The 17,424-nt window shown below is 39.4% G+C and overlaps 1 protein-coding gene across 2 annotated transcripts; it reads left to right on the top strand.

Annotated features, from left to right (window-relative positions):
- The first annotated feature begins 107 nt into the window (after positions 1-107).
- On the top strand, positions 108-16,851 carry dapk2b (death-associated protein kinase 2b). 2 transcript variants are annotated; one of them, XM_034141079.1, is made up of 12 exons: positions 112-242; positions 821-978; positions 7,684-7,905; positions 8,731-8,869; positions 9,943-10,072; positions 10,176-10,224; positions 10,313-10,339; positions 10,436-10,588; positions 10,985-11,030; positions 13,858-13,947; positions 14,056-14,136; positions 15,938-16,851. In XM_034141079.1, exons 2-12 carry the CDS (start codon positions 902-904, stop codon positions 16,013-16,015), a joined length of 1,092 nt encoding a protein of 363 aa, XP_033996970.1. In that variant the 5' UTR covers positions 112-242; positions 821-901; the 3' UTR covers positions 16,016-16,851. The 2 variants fall into 2 exon arrangements, with proteins under 2 accessions (XP_033996969.1, XP_033996970.1); XM_034141078.1 differs by lacking the exons at positions 13,858-13,947; positions 14,056-14,136; positions 15,938-16,851 and adding an exon at positions 12,142-13,714 and having other exon boundaries at positions 108-242.
- Positions 16,852-17,424: the final 573 nt, after the last annotated feature.

Here is a 17,424-nt window from a genome sequence, read left to right as displayed (position 1 = left end):
ACAGCAGACATGTCGGTCATCTTTATTGATAGCCTGCCTCTCATGCGTGCAGTTTCATAATGGAGCCATCAGGGGGAGGGACTTCTGAAGACACAAAAGCCTGATGGAGCTGCCATAAGTGACAGAAAACAACAGAGGAACGTTTTGTGCCTGAACTGCAGCCATGAGGACAGACAACCGACTGTAAAGAACCGATGCAAGTTTATCATCAGCTCTGCGTCCAAAAGAAGTTACAACATAAGGTCAGTTTGTGGAGCCACTTCATGGGTGACATAAAACGTATCAGAAAGTCTAGTATTTCAGTTTTCTTCTTTACATTTGTGTATGTACCATTGTTTTTTACTGGATAACTATTCTGTTTTTAAACTCTAATTCAGAGTAGTAACATTGTTAAGAGTTCGAAAGCATGTGTTGCTGCCAATGTCAGCCTTTTTGCCAGACTAAGGGTTTCATAACAGTAGCACATTTCACATATCCTGCCCTAATTACCCAAAATGCTCTTTCCTTTCATTATTAATCCTGTTGTAATCATTAGACTGTTACACTTCCCAATTTGGCACTGTTTAATGAGTTGTGCCTGTTAGTTTCTAAACTTTCTAATGAACAGTATTTCGACAAATGAAAGACGGATTAAGTGCATATTTTTAGATTGTGTTTGCTGTTGATTTAAAAACCCTCCTTTGCTGTTGTTAAAGCTTTCTCAACAGGCAGTGAAAGTAGGTACACCTCTGCGATGGAATGCTATACAGCAAGCTGGAACTTGTGAACATATTCATCTCTTCAGTCAGAAATCACCAGGAACTCCTCTTTCTATCTGCAGGGTTGGACTTGCTGATTAGGAGAAGAAGACTTCTGAATAGAAGGGCTCCAGTGGTGCTCATCAAGGAGATACATCACATCAATGAAGACGCCTGGCATGGCGGTATTCAAGCAACAGAATGTGGACGATTTCTATGAAATTGGGGAAGAACTAGGAAGGTAAGTGTGTTTCAAAGCTGTACATTATGAAATGTTGATTTCAACCCCTTAGAAAAATGATCCTCCTCATGTTTGTATGACTAAGAGTGACTCAGCTCTCCACTGCATGCCTCTGTCGTACCACAGCAGTGATCCTCATGTGTGGATGTAGGTCTGCAAACAGCTGGCTTGTTTAAGCATGAAATGGGGAGTGTTGAAGTAGGTTGAAGTTTACAGCGAGAGATAAAGTTTCAAAAGTAAATACACTCTAGGAAAACAACCTCTGTTTGGCACGATATGTTCTAACCAAGAAAGAGAGTCTAATTTCATTAACTGGTGATTGTTGGGGGATCAATTTGTTAATGTTGATTGGATGAGTGATAATCAAATGTGACATTGAAAACACTTTGTCCCAAGGGGAAATAGATTAAAGGAAGTGTGCAGGGTGCAGTTCGTGTTGAGGAAGCTATAAATCTACTCTTCACGTTAAGGACAGCTTTGGCGCGACTCGCTAACAGACAGAGAAGGTGTGAAAGAAAAGGGTCTGACCTCTCACCTTTCACTAATAGTGAAAATATACGTAATGTCCCGGTGTTTGCTCGCCATTTACTGCAGAGCTACTCTGACACACCCTGACAGGGGAAATTAAGACCTGGTGTTGAAATGTGACTCCAGCTGCATTTAAACCTCTGTACAGAAGAGTGTGTGTGTCCAGCAATCTCTCTCCTCATTTTGCTTCACAGATATCTGCCTCATGAAATAATGAAATGCATCTGCAAATTGAAAGATGTATTGTCATGAGGATAATAATGCAATTAGCTTAAATGACAATGGAATGTCGGATCTATACTAATGTATTAACATTTGTGAGCTTAATGTGTTATCGTCTTTGTTTTGAAATCTTTATTAATGAGTTAGAATATTATTCTCAAACATTAGGTGCCCTTTTGATTTATTAAAGAGGTGACAATAGCTCTTATTCATAGATTTTAATAAATGAAAGATTACTGAATTATTTTTCAAGAGTAGAACTCTAAACAAAAGTATATCAAAAGTCCTTTCTAAAGCGTATAGGTAAAGGATTGATAAAGGGTGTTACTGGAGAGTAAACCTGCTGTATGAAAGGCGTGTAAATGTGTTGTTTGAAGACTGACAATACCACTGTGGTTGGAAACATGTTACTTGATAACAATACCCTGCTGGGGGCTGAGCTCTGTCTGTGCTCAGCATCTCCGTCATGGGAAATAGAAAACTGATGTGGTTAAAAGCTGCAGATTCCTGCGACTGAAAACAGAAATGCCTTTTCAGTCACAGAAAGTTTCAGAGAACTTTAAAACCAATTCGGCAGCTGGGTTTCTTAGCTTGCAGTTCTTCTGAATTGTTGTGACAACTTTGTAGTGTTTTTGTAAGATGAAGCCCACCCCGCCTACAGTCTGTCAAAGCCTCATGGGCTCTCCAATGCACGCCACAATGGAAATATTACTCAATCCTCCTCTCAGGAGGGTGGGGAAATTTGATAGGGGGGGGGCAAAAACTGATCTGTGTTGAGTATTTAAGATGTTCTGAACCCTATGGAACTGTTGAGCCATTAGCTGCAGGAAAGTTGATTCATCATGCTGCAACCCTATTGACAGATTGTAATGTCAAAGGCCCCACGCAGTTGTACTCAATGTTCCTTTCCACTACTGACTATAGTTTTTGGTAAACCAATCTGTAGAACAACCCTTTGCTCGGGACGTTAGGCATTTACTTTCCTGTCTTACCGTCTGAGTGATGACACAGACTTACTGTATGATGACGTACAGCAGGAAGTGTTTCAGTGTTAACCCACAGCTGTCCTGTCCTTCCACAATACTGCTGAGACTAGTGAACTGTTACACAAGTGACAGTAGAGCAGATGGAGAACTTTGTGAACTGTACCTGTCAACAACAGGTTCATTCTTGTCCATGTTTTTTCAGAACACCGGAGTACTTTTATACCTTTATTACATGATTGTTAATGCATCATCTTTGTTAGTCATCATCAAGCTACGGCAAGAATTCACAGGATGCATCATTAGACAGGAAGTGACATTGTCTTTGCATAGTAAAAGGATTGTAAACTTCCTCCTAATTTTGTAATCTGTGAATACTGCACTTTCATCATAATGGACTCTCTGTTTCAGCCCTGCTGGTCATGGCTCTAGCGACAGCAATATCTTCAGTGGGTCCACTGCTTTGGTCTAGCCTGAATTAACTTGACACTTTTGGATTGCAAATACACTAATGAACAGACATTTATCACACATAGAGGATGCTAACTTTGGTGATCCTCTAACTTTTCCTCTAGCATCACCATCCAACCCAGTCTCACGGCATTTCGTGTTATAGTCACGAAATGTAATCTATTGATTGGAAATCGTGTTCACCAACACGATTTCCAATTTTTTTTCGTGTCACACAGAACGATTTTAAAAGTAATGTAAATAATAACAAATAAGAAGGAAAAAAAACATTAAAAAATACAGATTTCAGTATTCTGACACAGAACGATGTATTTCTATTGGTAGTATGTTTCGTGCCTGCACCAAAATAATAACAAATCAGTATTCTGAGGCTCTGAGCCCCATTTATTTTCCTCACGGACGGCAAAAAAAAGTCCGACATTATACAATTAAAAATAAAAACAATAATCGTGGCTTGATATTGAGTAAGAAAATGTTTTTATGAACCACACAGCTTCCGGTCTTCCAAGACCCGACCGGACAAAAAGACGTGGTGCAGGGTTGGAAAGTACCACTGTCCCTAACTACATCTGCACAGAGCTGCTGTCTGTAGTCTGTTGTTATTGTATTACTCAAATCCAACTGAATGCAGGAACACTGAAAAGGTCACATCACACCACCCTTAATATGCAATGTATTTTACACTCTTTTTCTGTGTACTGCTGTATCTTTCATTTCTAGAAATACTCGCTGAATGCATGCAAAAGGGAAATGAATTAGAGAAATGTTTTCAGTTAGCAGAAGTTTGTTGTCTTTGGACAGGATGCAGAGAGGGCGGCGATTCACACTTAAGGCCGCAGCCCTCACAGGCGTGAGATGTGTTGATGTGAAAAGAGTTGACAGTCACAAGACAGGTGCTGCCGATGAACACATTATGGTGCTAAAATGTCACCAAAGGGATCTACTGTACATGATGTGTCTAGAGAAGGTACAGTAGGCATGCATTTACAAGGAGGGGGATAAGAATGAGTGTAGTCAGCTGTAAGGAACAGACATTCTTGCTGTTGAGTGGGTGAAAAATGTGTTTATTCAGTGCAGGCTGATACAGGGAACTCCACGTTGACCTCTTCGACATTCCCGGAGTTCCCCCTTTGACAGAGGTCACCGTGTTACTGTCAGCAGACACTCACACAGCCAGATGCATTGTTGACATTGGACAACATCAAAACAAGAGGGAATCTAGACTAGAGTATCCTGAACATGTTATGGTCATAATTGTGATATATTTCATGATAATAGGGTTTTCAGCACTCGATAAAACTATATTTTATTTTATAATTATTCTGAGCTGCTTCTTCGTCACATTGAAGATCACAGATGGTTAGGGACTGGGCTCGGTCAATTATATATCTGACTGTCTTTGTAACACCACCCCAGAGGTTCAGTTGAGAAATGTGTTTAAATATTGGGCCGGCGCCACTTGTCCGAGCATTCCTCCAACCTTGGCTGTGGATAATGACCTTCAGCTGTTGGAAGTGGAAACTCAGCGGGGAGACGGTGCTTTCAGCCCCACCGGCCGGCTTAGAGCTAAGACAGACGGCACGCCTGGCCCGCTGTGGAATACCACTCCCAGCATCCCCACTTTTCCCAGTGTTACTCTGCACCTCGTAGCAACACTTCAGTAAAGCCCCTTGCATTGGGCCACACCAAACACCACGAGGGGTCATTCTGTCCAAATCAAGGACACTGCTGCTGCCACGTGACAGGCCATGTTGATGTTTGTTTATACAAGTGGAATTCATTGAGCGAGTTCCCCTCCTCCTCAGGTCACACATTATCGTAGTCGTTTCAGTGTTCAGGGATATCTCAGGGGTGGAAATGTCCTGTGAACAGATAGACGGAGTATTTCAGATTCCTGCCCTGTCCTGCCATGTTTTTCCTTTGTGGAGTGTGTGTCTCTTTGACGACCTTTTTAACGATGTACACCCCCAACTATCTCCTGCATTCTCTGTTAGGTCATGTTCCCACTGATATCTGATCCTGACAGGGGCTTTTGTTGCCCTGATATGAACTAAAAAAGCTTAATAATAACTCCCAGAGGTGTTGTGGTTACATAAACCTCTCAGAAACCTAGAAGCTATATACTGAGGCATTTAAAACACCTGGGCAATTTAATGCAATCCAATACAAGTGCCCTTCAACTAATATTACTGTGTGTTTGAGACACTTACATTTAAGTTTTCTTCTTAGATTGTTGAAGAATTGTTGATTCAGATGTTTGAGGTAATATTTGATGTTCTCATTTTGTCCCTCCAGTGTATGTGGTTAAAGTACATCTCAGTAGGTGTTGTTTTATAGCGATGCAACGTTTCACTGCAGAGGACAGGGTGTGCCTCAACAAGAGAAAACTGGATCAACTGCCCAGCAATAACGCGGTTAAGGAAAGTTCCTTGTGTATTTAATCCATGTTTTTGTTTATTGTTGGGACGGAGCTGTCTCTTTGTTAGTACGGTTGGAGCACAGTTTTTATCCATAAGGGCTGTAACAAATGTCAGTTTTTTTACAATTGAAGTCTCTGTCTTGATTCAATTCAAAGATTCAAAGCCTTTATTGCCATATGCACAGTATGCATATGCACAGTATAGAGATGGCAAAGAAGATCTTAAGTCATAAGCTCCTCTAACAATGTAACATAATATAGATAAGACATAAAACAATAAAACACGTTTTAGGATTACATTTAAAAAGTGCAAGAAGAAACAGAGTAGTAGTAGAGTAGATCATAAATGATGTCGCAACCATCAATTATGGATTAGTATTCAACTCAATTGTTTTTTTCCTTAATTAATCAACTGAATAATTAATTTAACTTTTGCGTTGTTGTGCAAACTTTTGCTTTTAAATGACATTCACAAATATTCATATTTAGATGAAATTATGTTGGAAATGATGGAAATAATAACATCCATCTTTTTATTTTTATTTTACATTTTGACTTATAGACTTTACAACACTCTTGAGTCTTTAGAAATGTTTGGACTACATGAATTATAAACAAACCAACCCAAGCACTATTGGAATATAATTCTTCAAATAGTATAAGACAAAGTATTAAAGTGTTATTTCTTATTATCTGCAATATGCTGGATGGACGAATTAAATAATTAACAATTTAGTACATTTAAAATAATAGAGTAGGCAAGCAACAATCAAAAAGATGCACAGAATTCTATTGTTGATTAAAACATGTTGATGTCAACATTAATAAAAGATGCTTTAAAGCTTCAGCCCCAGTATCTGATTTGTGTTTTGGACAGCCTTCACCCAGCAGCTCCAGCAGGCTTTGCCCTTCTCCCCAGCAGCAGTGGAGATGTGGCAGGTGGAGAAGAGCCTATTCTTAGCGCACTAGACACCGTGATGATAGTGGACACAGACTGGACAGCCTCTCACAGCCACCCTGGAATCTCAGTGTGGACAGTTATGTCCAAAACATATGCCTGCCAGACCAGTAATGATCTGTGTCCTCTCTCTCTGTGTGTTCTTTCACAGTGTCTAAAAATACTTGTATGTTGCATCAAATAATTTCCACGGTTTTACAGTAGATTCTTCTTTCTACAGGCGTTAATAGGTTTTATCCAATCACGAATGAATGCAAAGTGGACTGAATGTTCCTCTTCTGTCTCATCTTCCCAACTCAGAAACTTTTTGCCAGCTCTGCCTCTTCACTCGCCCTCATGTTATTCTGCAGGATCAGTGACTGAGAGGCTTGTTTTCAGAGTCTGAATCTACAGAGAGCGCAGGTCAGCCCACAGCAGCAGGAGTGGCCGCAAGCTGAGATTACTGCTGGTCTGATAATACAGCCATGGAGACTCAACACATGTATTTAACTGGGCGACAGTGCTGGAAGATGTTTTGACACTTCTCAGTGGGTCAATTATAAGTGAAATGACTGTGTGGTTATGTCAGGGGAGGGTGATAATAAAGTTTAACAAGTTTACTGCAGTCACCATCCCTGTCGTTAGGCTGAGGCAACATTAGTCTACAGGATTTAAATAAATGTACTCTGTGCTTCAATCACAAGTCCACAGGCTGTAGAGTGAAAAGTGAAACAATTATCTGCTCAAAGACGGTCTCAAAGCCACACCTCTGTTGTGAAATATTCAGGGTTTTGGGGATTTTTTCTGAGGACTAATTCTCGAGACGAAGAATAGCTTGAAATTTGACAGGAAGGTTGGTTGAGTGGGAGGACAGCAGCTCTGTCCGCACTGCAAGCCTATCTGATTGTTCTCTGTCTGGCCAGGAAACAGGAAGTGATGAACTATACCTCAATATTTCCTCAGGTTTGACACACGTCTTCCTCCCTGACATCTGTCTTCACCCCGAGTTATATCCTGTTGTTAATTGTTAAGAATGTCATTATAAATTGTTCTCTCTCTTGAAATACGATACCTTTTAATATAAACACATTACGTTATTAGCATTTCATAATGTTAGTGCCTTTTTTCTTCTTTTGTGTCAACAGTGGGCAGTTTGCAATTGTCAAACGCTGCATAGAGAAGAGCACAGGCGTCGAATATGCAGCCAAGTTCATCAAGAAGCGTCAGAGTCGGGCCAGCAGACGTGGCGTTAAAAGAGAGGAGATTGAGAGGGAAGTGGACATCCTGCAGCAGCTCCAGCACAACAACATCGTATCTCTACATGACGTGTATGAGAACCGCACAGATGTGGTGCTCATCCTCGAACTGTAAGTCAGCAATCCGTCACAATACCTGTTAGAAATAGAGCGTTAAAACATGAAAACATCTCTACAAAATCCACTCTTTCTGAATCTGTGTTTGCTAAAAAAAAAAAGTTTGCCAATATCACGTGTGCCAAAGAACTAAATGTCTCTCTCAGAGTGGCTTGTGTTGAAAAGAGGCCTCAGAGGGCGCCGCTTGGGGCCAGCGAGTGCCGGGAACATGGAGCTCTCAATTAAGGCTAAAATAAAGCTCTGTCCAATCAAAGCAGAGGGAACAGACCGACATTTCCTGTTAGATGCAGGAGAAGACACTGTGTGACATTCAGTCTATTCGTGTGTTCATATAAAAGAAGGCCATGTTTATTGTCTGCCAGCTATTTAAAGGCCGCTCAATACCACATTTCACCACCTTTTTCAAGTATTGTATTATGCAAAGTAATATAGGTCACAGCTATGGCAAGTTTATTATTACAAACAATTATCTAAAACATCCTGAACCAGCGCTTCCAAATCCTGAGAACTCACTTTAGATAGCGCTCAAGAGAGTCCTTGCTCCAGATTATCTGAGCCCACAAGATGAGTCTCTAAGTGTGTGTGTGTGTGTGTGTGTGTGTGTGTGTGTGTGTGTGTGTGTGTGTGTGTGTGTGTGTGTGTGTGTGTGTGTGTGTGTGTGTGTGTGTGTGTGTGTGTGTGTGTGTGTGTGTGTGTGTGTGTGTGTGTGTGTGTGTGTGTGTGTGTGTGTGTGTGTGTGTGTGTGTGTGTGTGTGTGTGTGTGTGTGTGTGTGTGTGTGTGTGTGTGTGTGTGTGTGTGTGTGTGTGTGTGTTTCACAGGGTGTCTGGAGGAGAGCTGTTTGATTTTTTGGCTCAGAAGGAATCTCTCAGTGAAGAGGAGGCCACTCAGTTTATCAAACAGATCCTAGATGGAGTCCAGTACCTCCACTCCAAGAGGATTGTGCATTTTGATCTAAAGGTACAACCTGCTCCTTATCTTGTGTAAATACATGTATATTAAAGTATGTCTTATTATGATGATATCCTTTACCCCCACCTCTACTGCACTGTATACGTACCATGTCAAAGATGGCAGGTGTTTCATGTAGCTTTGTGACGGAAGAGTCTCGCTATCTCGAATCGCACATCCTTCCTGTTCTCTGTGGCTGAAGTCCAGACTCTCAGATAAAGGCACCACAGGGTTGTCTCCTCACTTTCAGAGAGCACTGTCACGCACGCTGCTGATAGTCACTGTCCTGTTTTCCAGCAGCTGAAGCTCCTCATCACTTTTAATTATTTTAGTCTGGCAATTAAGGAAAAAGAACACGTGAAAGGCTTAATTCCAACCAGCCAGAGGCCATGAACTTTAGTCCACAATGAACCATCTGTGCACTCATTTATGCTTTGCCTTTTCCGTGAAATCAGGTTAATAACCAGTTTAGGGAATGGTTGAAACCGTCTCTCCAGTCAGTGTGGACTTTATAGAGCTTGTAACTTTTATATTAATTTAGAGGAACTTACCTACGTACAACACGTGTGTATGTGCTGAACTTTTTCCCAGCTTTGTGTTAGTTGGGATCTGTAACTTCCTGTAGTTGTCCCGACCAATAACAGTCATAATAGCATTAACTCTGTAAAGTGATTTGTTCTCACTATTACTTTTAGAGGGATTGAATAAAAAACTTAACTTATCTTATTTAGCTAAGCTTACATTTAGAGGTGCAAAAGATGTAGTTATTTCTTGACGGAGCCAAACCAGCTGCATGGGGAAGCTTCCTGTTTTGTGTACAAACATGACTGTGATATCAATCTTCTCTTTGCTATCTCTCGACAAGAATGTGATTAACCACATTTTCAAGATGTGGTTTGATATTTGTATCTTTCACGCTTACAAGAAAGAGTGTAACCATTTCAATTTCTTTTTTAATGCTTGCACAAAAGGTCGTTGACGCATGCAGGTAACTTGTTTTAATGTTTATGAATCGCCAAACCTTGGTGTCAGTAGAAATCTGCTGACAAATTGTCCTGTGTTTTTCTTTGTTTGCACTTAAGCCTGAAAACATAATGCTGCTGGACAGGAACCTTCGTCTACCTCGCATCAAAATTATAGACTTTGGACTGGCACACAAAATAGAAGCAGGGGCAGATTTCAAAAACATTTTTGGAACCCCTGAATTTGTTGGTAAGTGTTTCAATATGCGATGTGTTTGCAATGAAGGACATTTTAAGAGGAGGCTTGGTGTTGGCCTAGCGCTGTTTGTGAAGCAGAGTGTGTCTATTTTCAGCTCCAGAGATAGTCAACTATGAGCAACTGGGATTGGAGGCAGACATGTGGTACGAGCTTTTAATTACCTCTGACTACTGCCATCCATACACGCTGCACTGCATAACTTTAGATTAACATTGTGCTGTTTGTTCACAGGAGCATCGGAGTCATCACATATATACTGTAAGTTGGTATGATTTGTGATTGGAAATTGGAAATCTGATTATACATAAAGAGACTTTGAGGATGGTCTAAGTGAGTGTGTGTATGTTTTTCCAGTTTGAGCGGTGCGTCTCCTTTTCTCGGTGACACGAAGCAGGAAACGCTGGGAAACATCTCGGCGATGGACTACGAGTTTGACGACGAGCTGTTCAGCAATACAAGCGAGCTGGCCAAGAGCTTCATCAGTCAGCTCCTGGTGAAGGACACGAGGTAAATAACTGATTAACAACTTCAGGCCTAAGGTGAGGTCAGACAACTCCATATAAAGCCCAGTATTAGAGGACTCTCTGCATTAAAGTGCAAATAATGTGCACATAATATGCAAACCTGATCCAACTGAATGAAATGCCACAGAAATCTAAAGCAAGGATATCATTCAGCTTATTTGTTTATACAATAGGATATTTGAACAACAGGCTACATAGTTAACTGCAAAGTAAATAATAATTAAAAGGATGTTGTGTCGTTCCTTGCACAATGTGATCTTCTTGCTTAACATGTTTTCTTATTCCCTTATTAAAGTGTGTATACTCAGTCTGCTTTGCGTGTCATGGAGTTGTTTTGGTGTATTTACTGAGAGCCATTTTCCTTCTATCATCGCTTCAGAAAACGGATGACCATACAAGAGGCCGTCAACCATCACTGGATTAAGGTATGCGCTTGATGTATGCGATTATAGCATGTTTTTGTTTTCTCAATAACTAACTCCTGCTACATGCTAAAACAACACTTAACAGTTGATGTCAAAGGTAACACCAGTGTACAGGTTTGTTTCTCATTGAAAAGGAAAATCCATCTTGTAAATGTGCATGCTCACAAAGTTCATGCACTAACTTGATTTACTTTGTATCTAGCTTGTTGAAAATATACTTATCACAGTCACTGTATATTGTTTCCATCACTGTACCACACCCTCTCCCTGAAGATATAAGTACTTAGACTTTGTACTGTAAAAGCATCAATAATACAATGAAATACAAAAAAGTACAAAAGTATTAGTAGTCAAATATACTTAAATAAACAAAAATATACACATTAGATACTTTTATATATATATAAAGGTAAAAAGTAGTTTTTATGCAGATTTCAGAATAATATATACTTCATATTATTATTATTAGTTGTATTATTATACTTTGTTCTCCACTGGTTGGTCTTAATTTATTTGTTGTTTATATTTTGTTTAGTTAATCTACATCTGCAAATTAATTAAGTGGAGTAAAGAATACAATATTAATATATGTAAATACTAATATAGAGATGTAGTGGAGGAACTATAAAGTAGCAGTAAAGGGAAATAGTCCATTTAAGTACATCAACATTTTACTTAGGTACATGTGGTAAGTTTCTCTCCACCTCTACACACTTTTCCAGTCTGACATTTTGTCTAGAAATTCAAGCGATTGAACTAAATCATCAAGGTGACACTACTTGTGGTATTTACCGGCATGGACATTTAACAACCTCTGTAATGTTGAAGATGTCTACTCCAACATTAGCTGCAGAGATGCATGTGAATGGTGTTTGCTCCGGAGTCTTCGTCCTGTTTGGATTTAAGCATGAAGCCAGGAAACACGACATCCTGTACAGGAATGTCTGTTGTGTTTTTGTGGCACTCTTACCTGCCATGGCTTTCACTGTAGGGTCACACACTAACCCTGCAGCGCCACATCTGCTGGGATATTCATCGCTGTGTGTGTTTTCAAGATGCAACAATGAGACAGCCTCTCACTCAGTGTCCCCCTTCACCCTTCTGTCTGAAGTCCTGCGACCACATGGAAGAGGAAAGCACTGCCCCTGAGGCTGAGAAGAAAGTGGAGCAGCTGAAGACTGAGCGGCTAAAGGAGTACACCATCCAGTCCCATTTCACTATGCCCCAGAACAACACGTACGCCAACTTTGAGCGTTTTGCACATGTGGTGGAGGACCTCAGTCTGATGGAGACAAGGCTGTCAGAGGTGTCAGAAGCACGGCACACTCTGCAGGGCGATGTAGAGGCGCTCCTGTCCATCTACAACGACAAGGAGGCCTGGTACAAGGAGGAGAGCGAGACTGCAAGGAAGCAGCTGTCTCAAGTCCACTATGAGTTCCGTAAAGTGGAGGCAACCAGGAGGCTGCTGCAGGAGGACGTGAAGATTATCGATGCCAGTCTGGAGAGCATCAGTGGGAAGTACAGCCACAGGGAGAGTCAGCTGGACGCTCTGAGGCAGGAGCTGAACTCTGAGCTGCAGTGGCTACAGGAGGTGATGAGCCCTCTGCATCCTGAAGGAGCCAACGGCAGCATCCTCAGCAGCAGCATGAACACGGACGTGAGGCAGTGTACACCAGTCCTGCAGGAGGCAGCTGCATCCTGAGGACAAACAGACACTCACAGAGTCTGGCTAACTAACTCTTATTGACCTTAAACATCTTTTGAAAATGTTCAACCCCTTTTTTTTTAGCTGCACAAACGTTCGAATGTATATGTGAATGTAGTCTTTACATTTTCTTTCTTTATATATTTTTATTTTCTTGATTGAACTCTGTAATAAGATTCTTTTAAAAAATATATCTGTAAGAGTAGGAAGATTAAAACAAGGAAATATGCTTTTTTTCATTTTTGTTTAAAGTTAGATGTAAAGATGGATGGTACTTTTGTATCTGTTCAGTAACTTTCAAGGTACAGGCAGAAGATGATAATCTTTGCTGCGTTCAAATACTGAAAACAGTGGGAAACGGCTAGCCTTGCTCTAAATAAAAATATATAATCTTAAATTAGCATAATTGTGGCACAATTGTTGTAAAATCTAAGTGATACTTACTGATGATGATGCTCTTATTTGATTGAGCAGGTTTGAAGTCATAAATATTAGTCATGAAAGTGTTTACTGTGCAAGGGCCAGAGGAGGACACAGGATTACACATCCAGTTGTTATTGAATGTATCAAAAGGGATTTATTTTTTAATTGATTTATTTTTTTATTATTTTCCAATTATAGGAATGTGTATTGATTTGCATATTGTCTATTTCACAAAGGTTATGCATTTGTAAAGTTAAATGTGTTATTGTATTAATTAGTTTTTCTTAACGATTGTTTTAACAGATGTAATGTGCACTTTTACTAATAATTTAATTGAATTTATTTATTTTTAAAAACGTTTGCACTTCTTTCTTGGAGATATTTTGTGAGATGACAGGAAATACAACATCTATGATAAGACAACATGTGTTTCACAATGTGTCACCTCTTTATCAGTGTCAACAGATGTACATGACTGACACTTTTTGGACTTTGATGTGCACACTGACATTTTTCAATGTTGTCTAAAAAAAGGAAATAAATTATCACCATTTTATTTGTACTGTATCACATTCTTGTGATTTGTGATTTTCAGTATATTACCTGTGGTACCTTAGATTATAGTGATACATTTTGTCATTTGACATTAACATGTAAGATACTACCTCTGTTATTTTATTCCTCACTGTGTCTCTGCAGCCGAAGGATACCAGGCAGGCCATGGTGAAGAGGTTGTCTGTGGTCAACTTGCAGAACTTTAAGAGACAGTATGCCAGACGCAGGTGGAAGGTAAGTAAACAGTTAGAAAATGTCCTTAAAGCAGTTCATGATGTCACTTGATAATGTCACTTCATAATGTTTCAAGACTAATTATCTTTGTTTTCATCTGTTCAACAGCTGTCATTCAGAATTGTGGCTCTGTGCAACCACTTAACGCGGATCATGAAGAAAGGCAACAAGCTGCCTGAGCAGGACGGGGTAAGGACTCACAGTATTAAAGCTTAAAGCTCTGGCTCAGTCTAGAAATGTCTTTGCATTTTTTATTTGCTTCCTGCCTGAGAGTTAGATGAGGAGATTGAAACAACTCCCACGTCTGCACAGTTTATGAAGCTACAGCCAGCAACTAGTTAGCTTAGCTTAGCATAAAGCCTGGACACTAATTGATTTCTAGCATCATTGACTTCCTGGAGTCTTGTTATCACTCTGAGGATAGGAAACCAATGAAGGCTTCAGGAAATCATTCTTCCCAGCCAAGGAATAATCCAGCACAAAACCCCCTCGTAAAACACAGATTTTGAGTTTGCACTAAACAAACAATTAATAAGGTTGCAATTTGTGTATGTGAGGTGCTGGTCGGTGTTACATTCAGACAATGCTAGGCTAGCAGTTCCCCCATTTCCTTTATGCTAAATTAAGCTAACTGGCTCCTGGATGTAGCTTCATATGCCTACTGTACTTTTAGAAAAAGAGTGGTATCAATCTTCTAAAACTGAGTCTCAGTTAGAAAACAAACATTTATGTTACATTTTAGAGTAACTGTGATGTTTCATGTTGGAAGTTTTGTTCTGCAGAACTACTGAATTTCCCCACGGGGATTAATAAAGGTCCATGTTATCTTATTTTATCTTCTTTGCAGTATTGATGTGCGCAGTATAACGCAGGGAAATTAGTTTTAAGTTGGATATTCAGTCTGGTTTCTTTCTCAGTTTCACAGAATCTGGAGTGAATGTCTGTTGAATATCCAACTCTGAGACTGTACCTTGTTGGTATTTGCTGGTGTTTTGCAGCGACCGAGTAGTCTAGATCAGTAGTTCTCAACTGGTGGGTCGCAACCCAAAAGTGGGTTGCAGATGTGTGACTCCGGAGTGAAGAAAAAAAAATTGAAAAAGAAAATTCTTTGTTGGACTGAAAGTACCGACCATAAACGGTTTTGAAAACTTCGGTCACGTAGTGATCATCTTCTCAATAAAACATCTTTGCTGATGTTTTTTCGAGTCTTCTGGCCAATCAGAATCAAGATTGTTGCCGGAAGTCCCCACGGAGAATAACTTTGCGGTAGAACTACTCTTTATACATCCATGGGTACAATTTCAGATAAAAATGAACGCATAATGAAATATGACCCCCGGTTTGATGATTGACAGGTCACAGAACAATGGGGGCTATCTACCCTACCCACAATTTACAGTAATTCACACAGACTATTTCCTCTTTACTCTTCTCTCTGTGTGGAGCAGCAAGTTCAGCTGTCAGAACAAAGTGTAAAACAAACAATTGCATAAAATATTATTAATATGTCGGGTAGTAATATATTTATTTATTTTCATCTCAGAGTGTACCAAAATGCGTAGTTTATATGTTAGTATTTCTAAAAATCTCCTGGGGGCAGCATATGTGCCTTTTTATGTTATACAGTTCAGCTTTGATTCCATCATCTCATTAAACCTTATTTAAAAGCATTCTTCAGTTCTGTGAAGGGATATATGCCCTATAGGCTACTTCACTTTAATAATGTATGCTGAAAAGCGTATATATTACAGCCCAATTTTTTGTTGAATAGATTTGAGTGGTTCAAAATTTCGGGTCGCGATTGATTGACAAAGGAAAAAGTGGGTCCAGAGGCCTGACCAGTTGAGAACGACTTGTCTTGATAACAGATTTTGTTTTAAAAACAATTATTTAATTGTTAAAAAATGTTGAGCTCATAAAACTGTGATAACCTGTCCCCACACATCCATTTTACTGCTGTTTCTCAACCTCAATATGTTGATTGTTTCAGAGGGATTGTGATAGTGACCAAGAGGAAGACATCCCGAAGAGGAGACCGAGGGGCAGAAAGAGAAGCAGCACTTCCTGAGAGCAACAAGGGCATAATTTGACATGTTCCTGTTGCAAAACAGTTCATCTGCAACTTTTTGAAACACACTGTGCAGCTGTAACTTGTCATAAGAATAATGATACATTATTTGTTTGAGTTGTATTGATCCAGACAACTTGCTTGTCTTAGTGAAACACAAAACCAGCATATCATGTGTGTTGATAGCAATACATTTCTAAATTCAAGCTATCTTTTTTTGTCCTTGTTGACAGGAACTGAGAGGCCAATATTAGCACGTCCTCAAGAATGTAGGCAGCTTCCTCTCATAACTGTGGTCTTAAAAGTCTCTCAGCTGTTGTCTAACATCTGAGTATTGACAGATTTAGATATTTTTGTTGTGCGGTCTGCATATGTGGATGTAAAATAATGTGTGCAAAGCACTGACAGAAAAACAATATGGTAAACAAATGTTTACATGTTGTGCTTAACATACAGCAATATCTCTGTTAAGAGACTGTTTTTATTAACATTTTCATTTGCCATATCACAATAATGGGCCTGTACACTATACAGTGTTATCTGTTTACTGTATTGAATATAGATTATTTTAAATTACTGTCAAATACTTGTCACCAATGGGGCATATTAACATAAAAAAACATTTTACTGTTGTTTTTTTAAAACCATTTTTAGGCCTGATGTATTTATCTTGTAAATATACATACAAATCGGAAGTTAATGTCTTAATTTCACTGTTATTTGAACTTTAGCTCAGTAAAAGAAGCAACAATGTATTAAACAGGTCATTTTTAGTTAACTTGTATGTACTGTATGTATTGTAAATTCTAATTGTGTTAATAAATTAATGAATATGACTTTTTGTGAGTTCAATTAAGTGAAAAGAAAAAACTATGTCTCCATCAACATCTTATTAGTCATTCCCTCGGGAGCTATTTGGGGTTGAATATATTGCCAAAGATCACTTTGAGGTTGACTGCAGGAGCTTGGGGTTCGAACCATTGACCCTCTGATTTGTAGATGCCCATGTAGCCCCATATCCACAGACACCCCCCTATTGTTGTGAAAATTCAACATTTTATTAAATGAAAATGTCCTTTCCTTTGAATATCTTCCATGTCATGTGATCAATTGACTCTAAATCAATGCAGCATTGTATCACTACACTGGATAAGTAGGACACCACTCTTATATTTAAATGACTAAATTACTTTCTATTTGATATGATTATTATTGTAAAAATAATCTGCAGTTTTAGAACTTCCTACGAGACATGTCGTGCCCCAAGCCAATGTTTGTTGAACCAAAATAAGATAAAACACAAATACCACCTGCACTTTGTATAAAACATCATTATCTCAACATCAATGAGCACTAATTGTGATAGTGAATTTTCCCCTGGGCACTGATCCATTATTTAGCCTCACAAG

Source organism: Trematomus bernacchii, unplaced genomic scaffold (assembly GCF_902827165.1).
Source record: "Trematomus bernacchii unplaced genomic scaffold, fTreBer1.1, whole genome shotgun sequence".
NCBI lineage: Eukaryota > Metazoa > Chordata > Actinopteri > Perciformes > Nototheniidae > Trematomus > Trematomus bernacchii.
The sequence above is the reverse complement of the archived record's forward strand: the minus strand, read 5'-3'. Positions and strand labels throughout refer to the sequence as shown.